We start from the raw sequence: 15,858 nt of genomic DNA, 5'->3' as shown, positions 1-15,858 counted from the left end.
TTTTTGGTTATCAAAAAGTGTGTTTTATTGGTTCTGTTTTCACACCATCAATCGTTATAATAAAGGGTCGCGTTTTTGTGAACACACATGATCGGTGATGATATCAACCGACTCTCTATATACTATTGTGATTGCATACTTTATGACCTTTTTTAGGGGTATCCCAAAAACATACAACAACCCTCATTCCTTTGAAATATTTTCAATTTTATCATAAAAAGCCTTGAGACACTTGAAACAGATTAATTGATTCAATTTTGGTACATGGTATCTACTTTTTTAGGTTTTATTAATAATATAGTATATTTTAAATATTAATATTAAATATTATTATGACGATTATTATTATTTGATAAATCACGCATTTCAATACCATGATCTTCATCATCATCATAATTATCATTATTATTATCGTCTTCGTCACTTTGGTTATTATTATTATTTTGATTTTGTTGTTGATTTCTAACAAGGTTATGATGCATATGTTCACGATTAACTCTTGAATCCAATTCAGGTGGTCTTATTCTAATGATTTTAAATATATTTTCACTTCTTGCCCTATAATTGTACCTATAGAAAAAGAAAGGGATTAATATATATTATTTATAAATATAATTGTAATTTTGATTATATCTATATATTTACCCAATACAAATAAATAAAATTAAATCTATATTTTCACTATTCATCATTGATACCCAATTATTAATGATTCCTCCATACAATAATAAAGAGGTAAAGAATTTTAAAGTTATAAGTGCAACCCAAAATAATAATATTAATTTAAACATTCTACAAAGAAATAAATAAATGAAAAAATATTAATATATATTATTATTAACTATTACATTAGTTTAGTTTTTTACATACACAAATAATTTAAACTTTTTAATAAATAAAACAATTTCCTCTTGACTAAGTGTTGTTTGAGATTCTTGTGAAGGATTGTATTGTAGAATATGATATTCTAATTGTCTTGAATTTATATTAATTGCTATAAATACATAGAATAATAAAAATACTCTAATTGATAATATAAATAATTCTACAAATAACTAAAATAGAAATAAAATTAATATTTTTGTTTGATTTGATTTTCTTTTCTTTTTTTTTTTTTAGCTTACATAAGAAATACTATCAGAAACATATAATTCATCAAGAATCATAGCAACTGATAAACCACCAACCAAAGCCATCATATTATATCTATCACCTTTGATTGTATTTTGAGTGACGTACCAACCGGTACCAAGTAACAATAAGAGTACTTGAATGTAAAGATTAAAAAAGATGTCCAAGAATTTACGGAAAAAGATTTGTGTTGGTGAAGTATCGAGATGTGATAAGTCTCTAATGAGGGATGCATTGTAAAAGCAAATGACTAGTTTTAGCAGAGGATAGAGTGTCATAAAGAAATGAATCTTTGATATTCTTTGAACGTGTTTGATATTGTTGTAGAGCCAGAACAGTAATACGATGCACCACAGTATACCCATGATAGTATACATGAATGGTGCAGGTATCAATTCTGCCGATAGATTGTTATTGTCTGGATTGATCATCTTTAGGTCCAGCGTGATGTTGACTGGTTTCTCTTGCACCACACTATCTTGACAATCCAATATATTGACCAAATATTTGTTGTATTTTGTAATGACCTTGTACACTGACAATGTATCTGTAAAATTGACTCCAACATCACATATCTTTAACATTTCTGGGTTTTCTAATAAATTACATGTTGGTTCTGGTATCTTATATCCAAATATCTAAAAAGAGAATAAGAAAGATAAAACTATTAATCATCAACATAGTATGTAATGTATCATTATATAGTTTAGTTACATTCTTCCAATCATCATCTGAACAAAGTAAAAAGAATAAAGGATGATTCTGAGGTTTTGCATTAATAGATATAGAGAATGTTCCTCCTTCAAGATAAACAAATTGCTGCAAAAGTAATAATAGATAGACAAAAGTAAGTAAAGAGAAGTGATGATGATGATGTTATATTAACTTTTGTCAAAACATACAACTAATGGATTAGGATCATATCTAGTTATTTGATATGAATAGATATACTGTGAAGCATCTATCGTCGTTATAAACAATAATGACAATATTATCAATACATAATAATATTGTTTCATTCTTTCGTAGTATTGTTATTCTCTTTTGTTATTTTATATATACATGTTATCTCTTTCTTTCTCTCTTTAATAAATAATACTACTAATTTCCGACGATTCAAGCATCAGAACTCTAAACTATTTGAACTTTTATTTTGAATTGAGGAAAGAAAAAAAAAACAGACAAAGTAAAAAAAAAAGACAAAGTACAGAAAAAAAGGGGAAAATCAGTAAATTGAGATCAACATTATATTTTCTATCTAATAACTTACAGCTGGGGGGGGGGACTTTCATATTTATGCAGGAAGGCCCTGTTAAGGTTAACTAGGTCGTGTCTACCCTCCCAATATGCACGATATCGGCAGGTAAAGGACGATAAATCCATGGCCTGTAATCTGCGGTTTGGTGTAAGATTCCCAATAAGAGAATATTCTTTGCAGCGCTCGAGTCTCTGTTGAAGAAATGATCACAAACTGGACAATATAGCCATTGCCATTTAGTTTTAAATGGCATTTCTGTCGCATTTGGGTTCTTTGACTTCCAGAGATCTTTGATCTGACTATCACAAAGAGACTTACCAAAACCATAATCGTGGGTCGAAACAGAGTTGCTTGTAGACTTGTTCCCATCCTTTTGACTATTGCTTTGATCTTGGTCCTTACAACGATCATTAGTAGTTGATGACGATTTTGACCTCTTTTTCTTATTTTTGCTAGCATCCCTTTTTTGTTTTTCAAAATTAAACTTGATGATAGCGTTGATAAGTTGGTCCTTTTTGCTGTTGGTAGCACCACCCTTACTATCCTTGTGAGAACCTCTTTTGTTTTTCCCTTTGGTTGGCTCTTCTTGTTGATTGTATTTGATAGAGTTTAGATTGCAAAACTCTATCAACTCCTTGACAGTCTTTTTGCTTAAAGAGAAAAGGGATTCCAATAGCATAGTTGGAGAAGGTGAAGTATTTTCAAGTGATATGAATACTTTTAGAGTTTCATTCATATCATCTGCCAATTGAGACACTTTCAGAGTTGAATCATTCTCTTTGTCCGCCAATTGAGCCTTGGAGCATTGACAATTGTAATCAGTCAATTTGCAACCATCACATAACTTGGAATCCTTTCCTTGCCAACGAACACCATTGTCTGAAAACGTGGAGGATATGGGTGCACCAACAACATGGGTCTTTTCAAAAGATTCTGGCAACACATTTTTAACCTTTTGGTGTTTAGCTTTTTCTAGGAACTTGTTGTTGTTGGTAGAATGAATTTTGGAGGCACATGCATTATGAATCTTGGAAAAAAAAATATTAATGAATAGCCATTTCGAGGGTTGATCTAAAAATTCAATTATTAAAACACACATACTTTGGAGGTATTAAATTCATTGACAAGACGTGCCTTGTAACCCATATTCAAAAACAGTCTGAGTAGTGTCTTTGATGTACAACCAGTTCTACCACCACCTCGGGATCCACGGAAAAAATCAGACCCTCCAATATCTATAAAAAGAAAGAAGATTAATAACAAATAATAATAAATGGTTTGAAGAAATAAAAAAAACATACAAATCACTATTCTATTTTTCGGGATTGTTGTTGGTGGTACAAAGCTCTTTGCATAGGCATATTGGGCGCGCTTCTTGTCAATGTTCCTGTTCTTGTCCATGGTCTGAAACGTATAGGACGTCACTACATGGGAATAAAGACGACATTGATCCCTATGGGTAATTCTTTCATACTCTATTCGTCTCAATACAGATTCTACATTGAATAAAGTATCTAGGAATTAAAAAAAAAGTTAGTTTATAAATATTAATATTATAATATATAGGTGGTATAGACAATGAATATTTAAAATAACACTTACCAAAGGTATTATAGGTTGGCAATCCACTTTCAAATTTGGACAGGACCGGGTTCTTTTTGTAGTTTTGTTGTCTTGCCAGAAGACGGTCAGTGCCCATGAGGTTGTAATAAGATGCCACTGAAACCACTCGAGCACGATTCATAGAGTCTACAATCGTGCATTTTGACCTTCCAGGATCAATTCCGATATAAAGATAATTGCCACGGTTGTTTTCCCTCATAACTTTCCATTTGCTTCGGCGCCTTCTACACATTCCAGAGTGATAAAAATCTCTCTTTGCTCTTATATGTTTCTCTTCATCTTTGTAAACGCACTTTTCATTTTTTACAAAAGGTTTAGAGTAGGAGGAGTAGGAGAATGAGTGTGAGGGGAGTGAGGTATAGGTCAAGGATGAGGTATCGGTGGAAGAGGGTGGAGTTGAGGTATCGGATGAGGTGGTTGAGGTATCGGTCAAGGATGAGGTATCGGTGGAAGAGGGTGGAGTTGAGGTATCGGATGAGGATGAAGTGGGTGGGGCATCGGTCAAGGATGGGGAAGAGGGGAGTGAGATATCGGTCAAGGGTGAGGAAGGGGTGGGCAAGTAGGAGGACGGAGATGGGGACGAGGTGGAAGCGAGACACCTTTGCACGGCTTTTTTGAGGGTTTCCAACGTCATGAAGAACCAATAGTCTGTCAAAGGGATTTTTTTTTCTCTCGCATAGGCCAGTATATCTTTTTTCGATTTTGATTCCTCTAGATCAAACTGTTCAATTTTTTGTTCTGACCATATTTGAAACCCAAGGACCGATTTCAACAAAACACATTCAACTTGAAGACGATCTTCTTTGATATTCTCTACGTCGATTTTGCGGGATGTGGCCTCTTCAACTAGATGTTCCAACGTCCATTGTTTAAGTGAAGGAAAATCTTTTGTTTTGTTACTTAGATTTGGGCGTTTGGTGGTCTTTTGATTGGAGGACGAAGAGGAGGATGATGAAGATGAGGTGGATGATAAGGACGACGAGGAAGACGAGGCAGATGATGAGGATGACGTGGATGATAAGGACGTGGAGGAGGACGAGGAGGACGGGGGCAAGGCAGACGAGGAAGACGAGGCAGATGATGAAGATGACGTGGATGATAAGGACGTGGAGGAGAAGGAGGACGAGGCAGACGAGGGGGAATTCGATTTAAATGTTTGAACTGGGTCAAATTGAGATACCTTTGGAGCCATTTTGTAGATATCATGAGCAATCAAAATATAGGCTGCTGTTATGTGCAACGCAAACATGACTGATGGATGCGGAGCGATAGCAATGAGCCTTTTAGGAACTATCCTACTTACATCCACCTCTTTGTCCTCGGTTGTGCCTTTGGCTTTATCTAAAATGGTGTGATAAGATTCTTGACTATAGTCAACCATTTCGTAATCCAAAGGATTGGCATTAAAAGCCTCTTTGGCTGCCTTGCAAGGGAATTGTCCACAAACAATAATGAGCTTGGACGTTGTCATTGAAAAATGGTTCATTAATTCCTTCACCATGATTTCATGTTTGATTTCATTTTCAAATCCGCCAGTAGACGAGTCGTGGACAAAGGGATATGCATCACGAATTCTAAATTGCATCGAGGGATCGGATGTAGTTTTAATAAGATTGAATAGGTTCCGCATGGAGGGTGCAATTCCTGACCTGTTACTGTTGAGTGCTATCGAGGTGGTGTTGAGAGCCTCGTGTAGAAAAATCTCCACGTGGGGTGACTCAGGTTGGTCAAATTTGACGAGTCGATGATTGATTTCGGCAATTAATGGTACTGGTGGAGGGAATTGATCATCCTTTGAATCAAAGGGTGGCATTTTTTCAAATGCATTCCTTTTTAGTTGAATATCAACCGAGTACAGATCCATCAGGTCACCACATAAATCCAATCTTTTTTCATGTTCCGATAGAATAGGAATGGTCGCATCACATTGTTCGCACACCATAGGCAAATCTTTAAGTGAGTGGGATGACAAACAATTGGCACAGATAATATCTCTATCCTTGACTTTGGGAATGTTTGGTTTCAACCCAACTTGTTTTGCCACAAAACAAGCATAGTGGGGATGGTTGTATGAATATGAATGGTTCTTTTCCATTTCTTCTACTTGTTTACATTTCCATGATTCATCATCATCATCGTCGTCGTCATCGGAATCATCCATGGGTGTGCCATCTTGACCGTTTTTTTGAGAGACCAAACTTTGCTCTGGAAAAGATTCTTCTAGTTTTTGTCTCTTTTTCAAATGGTATGGCAAGAGACGGCTATTCATGGATATTTGCACATCAGAAACTACTTTTTCATTTGCACCTATATAAAGATTAAAATTAAATATTAGTAAAATGAATGGGTCGTAAAAGATAATAATGCTTTAAAACAATGACATTTACTTTTTGTTTGGAACCAGATATGGCTGGGAACGTTGGTTGTCACCATCATCGCCCTTTGATTGATTAGGACCGACATTTTTTGGTTATAAATGTAACCAATATTGTCTCTTTCGTAATCATTAAAGTTGGGGTGAATTGTTTTTGTTGACCCGTTGAAATCGAATGGGTTGTCTTTTACATACGGTGATTGCAAATAATCGCAGAGGACTGATTTTCCAACAAATCCAATCGTATAGTAACGAAAAAGAAACGATTTTTTTGTTGAAGCAAGAGACTTTGGCATCCATTTCCTTGGCTCATTTCTCTTCACCTTTGGGCTGTCATTGAATAGTTTCTTGAGAGTTCCTTTCAGTGTTGGCAATGAACAACAGTACCAATCATATTCGATTTTAATAGTGCTAGTAGGTAAAGATAACCATTTTAAAATGCTAACTTGACTGGATTTGCTGTAGTCAAAGTCTTCTTTAAAATCTATTTGCAAGCGTTTTACCATGTCTTGCCATAAAACCAATTTCAATCTTTTAATATTTTCCTCTTCTTGGACTCGTGTATCAATGTTTGGGGATTCGATATCTCTAAGTTCCAATTGTCGATTAAGATCCTCCAATTTAAAATCTTTAAAATCAGGGAATTTTTCTAACTTTATATCCACAATCTCACTACGAGGTCTACCTCTTTTTTTTTTTGATGATGGGGATGGAGATGTAGTTGTATCAGACGAAGAGGATGGTGATGTTGTTGTATCAGACGAAGAGGATGGTGATATTGTTACATCAGACAAAGAGGATGGTGATGTTGTTACATCAGACGAAGAGGATGGTGATATTGTTACATCTGACGATGAAGGAAAAGAAGCCAAGTGCGAAGCTTTGAGGATCTCAATTTCCTTGTCGAAAAACTTAAATCTATCCAATGGATAGCCACTTTCCAATGGATGACCAATTTCTTTTTCCAAATTAGGTAATATTTTTGAAATATACCTTAATATTTTGTGTTTGTCGGTCAAACCAAGGGACATATCTATTCCAGAGTTGACGATTATACTGACAAACAACTCTATCGAGAATGGGATAAAAGTACTGTTGAATCTATAGATAAAAAAGAGGATTAGTTTTAAAAATATAAAAAAAAAGATATTGGTCAATTGTTTTATACATACTTTGCTTGTGGTGCAAAGCTATTCAATGCGAAAGGAGTAGTTTTTATCGTCTCCAAATCGGACGTCATGAGGGATTTCAATCCTGTAGGGTCATATCCTTTTGGAAACTTGTATCCATTTGATTCACAAAAATCCATTAAAGATGGATATTGATCTTTTGTCAACTTTGAAAAATCGATTGAATTGTCCTCTCTATAGAAAAAAAAATAAGATTACAAAAAAAGCATTTGATTAGTTAATTTAATGATAATAATAATAAAAAATAACAAAAGAAATAATAATAATAATAGTTACGGATTAATTATATTTTCCAAATTTAGCATTTTCAATCTATTCAATTGGAGGGTATTTAACCCACTCCAGGCACTTATTGATGTTGATGATTGGATCAACGCTTCCAACTTTGATGAGAGTTCAGATTGTAAATAATCACCAGATATATGTTCTTCAACCTTTAATTTCTTTACATTTTTGCTATCAATCTCTAAATCTGTGGCCAAATTTGATATTGAATAAACAGATGCATCAAAATTGATTTCATCAAAGTTTTCAGGCCTTTTGTCACCCAAAAACTGTTTCTTCTTTTTTTTTTCCTTGGGAATGGCTGGCTCTTGATTTTGCTTGGCCTCTCTTTCCTCTTTTAATTTTGACCTTTTCTTTTCGCATTCCAAATTATGATCTATAATGATAAATGTAATAAATGTTAGAGAGGTTTAAAATTAAAAAAAAAAGGTTTGACAGGTCTGTCACTGCATAGAGAGAGCAGGCAAAAGAGATAGGGATGCGTTGATTGGATAATGAAAACAAAAAAGAAATGGTGTAAAAGCAATGATTGTGATGTTTTGCATTATCGATCTGATGGAAAGATAAGTGATAAAGAAAGTTACCGTGAATCAAACTAACAAACAAAAGGGTGTGGTTATTTTGAACAAAGAGCAAATAAAAAATAAGAGATGGCCAAGTAGTGTATAGCTTGGTGAACAGACCATGCATGGTATTTGAAAAAGGTGTTGATGATTACACTTATCATTGACCAAACAAAACAAATGATAAAAGTTGGGCGATGTGTTTGGTTGGTGCACAATTAGGAAGAGAATGAAATAGACTGGGACCAACAATGAGGCGAGTGGTTAGATGGGTGGTGCATCTCGATAATAAAAACAAATATAATCAAAACAAGAAAGGGTAAAAGAGGAGCAATGGTAGTGATTGATTGCAGTATCTGATGGAAAGTTAAGTGGTAAAGAAAGTTTGTCGGATAGGAGAGTGGATCAAACGAACAACAAAAAGGATGCAGAGCGATAAAGAGTGGTAGTGTAGATTGGTACTTGATTTGGATCAAAAAGGATTATATAATTTATGAGTGAACACAAGAGGTCAATGATATGTAAAGATGAACTTGGCCAACAATGAGTAGTTAAAAGGAAAGAGATGGGTGGTGCATTGATTGGTAAACCAATGAAAACAAAAGATAATCAAAAAGAAATGGTGTAAAAGAGGAGTAATGATAGTGATGTGTGGGTTCTTACACTAAAAGTGTAACTATAAACAATACTCGCTGTATTCTATCTATTGATAATGTTGTGTTGAGTGTGCGATGTTATTTAATAGTTTAATATACATTCTCTAAATTTGGTTTCTGTGAGTTGTTTGAGATGAAAAAAAAAATGAAAATATTAAAAAAAAAAAAAGATCTGATCGACACTCCGCAAACTGCCCCTTTTGACGTGTATGAGAAAAAGATAAACAAAATGAGAGATCGAGTTACATGAACCGACGCAAGAAGATATTTAAAAAAAACCTGTGATGGTGTTAATATCAATGACATACCTTTTAATGGTTGAGATGAAAATATTAGTTTGAGAGCTTGGTACCCTTCACCGATATCACCATCATCTATTTTGGCAAGTATATCCTCCAGAAGATCCGACACCAACTTGGACTCGTGGTGGAATATGTTTCGGTCATCTTGACGGTCTAAAGCACTCTCCACCATCCTTTTGCAGGTCTCGGCCACCTCGGCCGAGTAACTATTGCAAATGGAGTTGGCAAAGGCGGTTTTATAAGAGTGGCAACAGCCAATTGGATTCAGATCTGGGTCAAGGAGTGCATATCGGAGGATTTGATATTTTGCAACCATCTCGTCTACCTTGAGTTTGGCAAATGTTCTCGATAGCATTTTGTTGACGATTTTCTCTTTTGCTTGGACATCTTGTGCAGAATTCTGTAAAGAGTAAACAAAGAATAAAATAAAAATTAATTTATTATTACACATCATAACTGTCACAGACTGTTATACATACATAATCTCTTGGACTATTACTGCTTTTGCGTGTGTCTATGTCCATCACCTTTGAGATGATGGCCTCCACAATTAGAGAATCCCATCGAATCGGCAAAGTCAACCGATTTTCCATTTTTTCATATAATTCATTTGTTTTGTTCTTTGAAAGAACACTCATGTCGTAATACTTTGGTATTACTTTTTCGAGTTCTTGTCGGGACAAACTAAACACTAAAAATGGTAAAATACATGAAATCGATCAATTAGTTCATGAACTTATCTGAATGATTCATGTTCAAAAAAAAAAAAAGGTTGATGATATCTTACTGTTATTAAAGTCGTATACAAATATTAAAAAAAATTGGCCTACTAACCTCTTAACAGAGTGATAGTATCTTGCATATTGGCCGAGATGTGTCACAAACAAGTTTTGTTCGTTATTCCACTTCTTACCCATGAGACGATCGAGAGGGTATTGAGTTGTTCTTGTCTCTGTTGCGGATGGAAGTGGGCCATTCATGATGACCACTGTGCGATAGTGAACCTCAATTAGAAGCTTCCTATATAAAAAATATATAAAGGTAATACAATATAGCAGAAAGATAATGAATTGAAGAAAAGATAGATAAAATGAATAATGATGTGATGAGAAAAAAGAACACTTTAAATAGAGAACATTGGAGCTTGATGAATAATATTTTATTTTAAACAAATGTTTTCTTGTCTTTGTTGATTACCAACAAAAAGTGAGGGTGATACATATACAGATGGGGTTGTGTCCCAATGATATCATAATCGTATGGTGGTTTCTTAATACCCGAACTGTGTCATCACCACCGTTTAATGGGGGCATTCATGATGCCTAGGTGAGCCACAGCAGCACGATCATTTATGATTGAATATATGAGTGAGGGGGATAAGGAGGAGGATAGGGGGGTGGTAGTCATGGTTGGATATGATCACCAAAGCACGATCATTCTTTGATGTAACCGTCAGATTATGGGCGTGTTGATTCACTATATGAGTGAGGCGGATAAGGAGGAGGATGGGGGGTGCGGATTAGGCTCATTATATGAACCAAGATCTAAAATGGAAGAGAAGAGGAGGAGGGAGAGGGGGGGTGTATGATACCAAATCAGGGTATGATTCTATTGTTGTTTCTTCTTTTTGATAGGATCCATTTATTAATGAGAGAGAGGGGCTATTTGCTGTTGTTGTTTTGAAACAAATGTTCAAACCTCGCAATGTATCAGGTCAGTCACCTACGGCACGCATAAAGATCGCACTATCTCATGAGAAAAAAAAATTTAAAAAAAAAAAAAAAAAGTGTAGAATCAATAAACAAACAATTAATTATTTAATTAAATTGATAATATCTTTATTTAATGAATTATCAATATTATAGATATATTTTTATCTTTATTTTAAGCATATTAATCATGAGTAAACTATCACTGCATCAGCAGCAGCATCAGTATCAGTAGCATTAGTACCAATAACAACAATCTCTGCATCACCAGCAGCAGCAGCAGCAACAACAACAACAACAACAACAACAACACCTCCAACAGTCTACCAACGATTAATTGGCGACCGTGTTAAACCAACATTCCCATTAAGACAAGTGCAACGCATTAGAAATAAAACGTCATTCCTGTTGAGAAGACATACAAATGGCGACGAAGCACTACAAGCAGAGGTTCATCAACACATGTAGTATAGGGTATCAAGTTAAATTAAATCTCAATCATCATCGTCATTTAATGGATGATGTCTGTCTCGAATGAATGAATGAATTTAACTTTAGGATGGGTCTCGCGCAATACAATACAAGTAGTAAATATGAGAACACAGTACAGCACAGCACTATCATGTCATGAAGAGAATTAATTAATTTTGGAGGGAGAATTTTCATTCATCATCATCATGACACCAACAACAATAACCATCGATCGATTAGATTCATCAAGATATTTTAAACAATCATCAATCAGTCAATCAACAATGGGAATGACGCCTTTAGAGGACATGACGTAGACCAACAATCACTCTGTGATGATTCACAACTAATTTTGAAACTATGTCAACCCATTATAGTTTTAAATTTGTATGATAACTCGGCCCCTTCCTCCCTCCTCTTCATCTCCTCCAGGCCTACATCTCTTTCATCCTCCTCTTCCACAACCGCAATGAAAAGAGAAAGATTTTTTCATACACACAGTTGTTAGATGATATGTTGTAGATATTTAAATGGGATTCTCAAAGTTGGGGAACCAAACAAGTATAGTTTGAGTGTTGGGGGAATTGATCGATCATTTGGCGTGCTTGGAGTGTGCGGGTTTGTTTCGGTAGGTATATTCATAAGTTTCCAAACAAGGCCATTTGTTTACCGCGTGAGGGCAAAGTTGATTGGTCGTCAATTTCTTCTTTCATAAAGATTGTATGTGTTTTCTTTCTTGATGATGGGTTTTTTATTTTAAATCTATAACAAGTCTGTATATATTGGTACTTTAAATATAGAATCAATTGATTAGAGACGAGTTGGTCCATTTTTAAAAACTGTAAAGATATGTATCTTGTAAAATTACTGTCATAAATACTGTTTACTAATTATTATTTATTATCTTTTAGAATGGATGGTTTTGATAGACCGAATGCGAAATTGTCCATGACCACTAGCCTTGATGGGTTTTAAAAGAGCCAATTACAATAATACTAGTATGTACCAAATAAATAACCATGATATCGATATATGAGATTAAGCTACCATTACTCTTGAGCGTTCACAATTGTTTTGAGATTGACCACTTCTGAATTATTTGATTATTGATCCATTCCAAATATACTAACCATCTTGTCTAGCGTTGCTGGATGTGGCATGCATTGAACACTGCCGACACCAGTGCATATAATGTTGAAGATTCAAGGCGCCTACACCTCTTGCGTTGGCGCTTGTCTTTTTATTTGATTAATCGTGATCCGATCCATGTAGCACGTAGTTTTATATGGTTGCATGTTTACTATATGAGATAGGCTTTGAAGAATAGCATTTTTTTTATTTGAATAATCTTTGAAACGACGATCCAATATCACCAATAGATACAACTTTTTGTGCTCTTTCTGTTTATATCATTTGTTTTTCCAAACAATGCTTTCTAGACCTCATCTTAGCCCATGGCTAATGGCGACTTTACGGAAAGTACTTTTTAGAAGGGTGAACCTCTCGCAAATTTTTTTGTCAACCATTTGATAGATAATTAAAAGATCTATCGATTGGTAAAAGAATAATTAAAAATAAAGAAGACCATAGAGAGAAATAAGTTTTACAAATAAATAGATTCTGAGGCGGTACTCCCAACCAAAAATTTTCAAAACCCCCAAAGAAAATAAATATTCATTTTTATTTTTAAATATTAAGCACCAAAAGTAAGACATTCATTCATTTTAGTTTAGTTGGTTAGATATAAATACAATATTATTTATTTATTATTTAGAGTTATTAGTAAAAAATGATTATGATGATTGTTAAGTATTATTATTATTATTATTATAGTTCTTTCTTATATTTTAATAAGTTTGTAAAAAAGCATCTCTAGCATATTCAAAGGGTTGATCACGATATTCTTTTGATTCGTATTTCTTTACTTGGATATAGGCATTGACAAGATTCTTTCCAAGATTGTCGGTAAGGTATTTATCATTTGATAGATGAGTGAGTGCTTGCGAGAGAGACGATGGAATAGGTTGGATGCGATGGGCATCACGTTGCTCGTTGGTAAGAGCCGATGGGTTGATCGAGGTTGGTGGATACTCTCCAATCGAGTGGTCTGGGTCTGTCATACCATGAATCATCGAATAGATGATAGCAGAGATGACAAGGTATGGGTTGGATGTATGGTCGATTGATTTGACCTCAAAGTTGCTGTTACCCTTGACAGGTGTGCTAGCAGAGGTTGGTACACGAACAATAGCTTCTTTGTTGTTGACACCCCATGCAATCGAGCCTCCACTCCAACTATTTGGTTTCAAACGGTCGTACGAGTTTTCATTAGCGTTGAATATGGCTGTCATAGCCTTGGTGTGGTAGAGAATACCTGCGATGGCACGAACCGATGATTTGGAGAGACCTGCAACCCCACCGGCCAATGGAGTGGTGTTGACGAGGGTTTTGTCGGTGGGAGATCTCGACGCCCAGAGTGAAAGATGGAGATGACATCCACTGCCGGCGGCATATTGGTATACTTTGGGGAGGAACGATGCGATGTAGCCGTGCTTGTGGGCGATGGCGTGGACGGTCTGACGAACGATAATGTGGCGATCACAAGCTTCACGGATACCGCAGTATGGAACGGTCAATTCAAACTGGCCTGGTGCAGACTCGCTGAGCATCTGTTCGACGGGGACATTTTGGTCTTCCAAATTCTGAACAATCTCCATCATCACATCGGCATTTTCATCCAAACTATAGACACTAGCAAATGTATAGTTCTCTACTGGTGGTGGACACTTGGTTCCAGGTGGTTCGTTGGCAAGTGCCGATTTCTTGAGCAAAAAGAATTCCTCTTCAAAAGATCCCTTTAAAATGAATCCTCCTCCTCCTCCAACGTTGTCGTCTTGTGATTTACATTGAGCAAGTGCTTGTTCAGCCTTGTCAATACATACACGTGGACATTGATCCCATTGTACGATCTTTTTAGTTGCAGGATCGACCCTGTAAAAGTGACCAAATACTTGAGCCGTTCCTTTAGTGTATGGTACCAATCTAAAAGTCGACCAATCAGGCACCAAAAACATTTCATCAAAATCGTTCGAAGCTAGTGCCTCTCCAACGACGACATCTGAATTGCCTGGCAATGCCATACAGGCACTGGTAACACATACATAATTGAAAGAGTCTCTATTTTCAAGTAGCCATTTGGTTCTGACCGACTTGCAACGAACCAAATTAGCCATATCAGTCCATACTATTCTAAGGAAAACAATGGAAGTAGATTCTTGTAATACCTTTAACACTTGTTCCTTTTTGGTAATATCAACTGTTGGAAAGTCATGATTGATTGGTTGATTCATAATCATTTTTTTTTTAATTTTGAAAATGGTATGATTGTTTTATGTGTGGATGTGATGTAAAATTTGTTGTTGTATTTTCTAAACTGTACATATATTATTTGAAACAAGGAAGCAAAGGTTAGCAAAAGCTTTATTGTTTTTTTTTTTTTTTTTTTTTTATATGAACCTCCAATGACACTTACAATAATGTTTAAACGACTGTTACTTCTATTAATAGTGACTACTATATAACTGTGAAACAAATAATGAATAGCTACCTCCTACTTTTTTGTTGTTTTTTTTTTATCTATTCTGACTTGACTTAAGATTGGAACTGGAATAAGAAAGAAAAGTTGTTGATGTGTTATTATTCATAACAAATAATAAATAAACATTTAATCTCGATCAATGTTAAGATTTACCCACACTTCCTCTAACATTAGGGTGGGTGATTGGTGATGGTGGGGGGTGTTGTGAGTGTGGGGGGATTGTACAGGAAACTTTTAACGATGATGGGTTTCCATTTTAAAACCTTAAGTACTTACGTTGGCAATGTATGTTTAGGTACTCGATATCATATATATACACACGCACATCAATTGCGAAGTTAGGTCCCTTCTTTGTTTCTTTCTCTCTCTCTTTTATTAAAGTAACATGGCTCTAATTGAGTGAGTTTGACATTTGGTCAACGCCCTTTTAGACGAGCAACGCGCATCGTCAAAGGCTTGCTCTAAAAATAAGATATTAATCGCAATCAACACCAAATCTCTCGCAATCACATGTTCGCATACGTACGTTCGGAACCCGGCAACAGTCAAAAAAAGGTATTTTGCAAGTTGGGCGAAAAACAAGTGCCAACCCGTAGGTAGGTACGCCCCTATTGGTTCGATTCGAAGCACTCCCATTATTATTCATCTACGGCGATCGCGAATAAATAATAAATAAATATTTTAATATCTATCTATTC

General features: G+C 35.2%; 4 protein-coding genes across 4 annotated transcripts; 1 reads left to right on the top strand and 3 right to left on the bottom strand.

Moving 5' to 3' along the window:
* Positions 1–320: 320 nt before the first annotated feature.
* Positions 321–6,686, bottom strand: DFA_12199 (uncharacterized protein; the record flags this gene model as incomplete). The annotated part of the gene is made up of 13 exons (XM_004353784.1): positions 321–570; positions 646–792; positions 871–1,055; positions 1,125–1,769; positions 1,846–1,950; positions 2,034–2,092; positions 2,194–2,214; positions 2,708–3,416; positions 3,491–3,624; positions 3,691–3,903; positions 3,992–5,962; positions 6,125–6,319; positions 6,578–6,686. 13 exons carry the CDS (start codon positions 6,684–6,686, stop codon positions 321–323), a joined length of 4,743 nt encoding a protein of 1,580 aa, XP_004353836.1.
* A 133-nt stretch (positions 6,687–6,819) lies between these two features.
* On the bottom strand, positions 6,820–10,673 carry DFA_12198 (uncharacterized protein; the record flags this gene model as incomplete). The annotated part of the gene is made up of 8 exons (XM_004353783.1): positions 6,820–6,861; positions 6,890–7,487; positions 7,559–7,750; positions 7,913–8,237; positions 9,389–9,782; positions 9,862–10,073; positions 10,296–10,402; positions 10,660–10,673. 8 exons carry the CDS (start codon positions 10,671–10,673, stop codon positions 6,820–6,822), a joined length of 1,884 nt encoding a protein of 627 aa, XP_004353835.1.
* Positions 10,674–10,862: 189 nt separating this feature from the next.
* Positions 10,863–11,559, top strand: DFA_12197 (uncharacterized protein; the record flags this gene model as incomplete). The annotated part of the gene is made up of 2 exons (XM_004353782.1): positions 10,863–10,962; positions 11,306–11,559. 2 exons carry the CDS (start codon positions 10,863–10,865, stop codon positions 11,557–11,559), a joined length of 354 nt encoding a protein of 117 aa, XP_004353834.1.
* Positions 11,560–13,409: 1,850 nt separating this feature from the next.
* Positions 13,410–14,918, bottom strand: glnA1 (glutamate-ammonia ligase; the record flags this gene model as incomplete). Its single annotated transcript, XM_004353781.1, has 1 exon — positions 13,410–14,918. One exon carries the CDS (start codon positions 14,916–14,918, stop codon positions 13,410–13,412), a length of 1,509 nt encoding a protein of 502 aa, XP_004353833.1.
* Between the last annotated feature and the right edge of the window lie 940 nt (positions 14,919–15,858).

The sequence above is a fragment of the Cavenderia fasciculata genome, assembly GCF_000203815.1.
Source record: "Cavenderia fasciculata unplaced genomic scaffold Scf_EUAJFUG02HR96I-5, whole genome shotgun sequence".
In the NCBI taxonomy this organism is placed as follows: Eukaryota; Evosea; class Eumycetozoa; order Acytosteliales; family Cavenderiaceae; genus Cavenderia; species Cavenderia fasciculata.
This window is presented reverse-complemented; position numbering and strand designations above follow the sequence as displayed.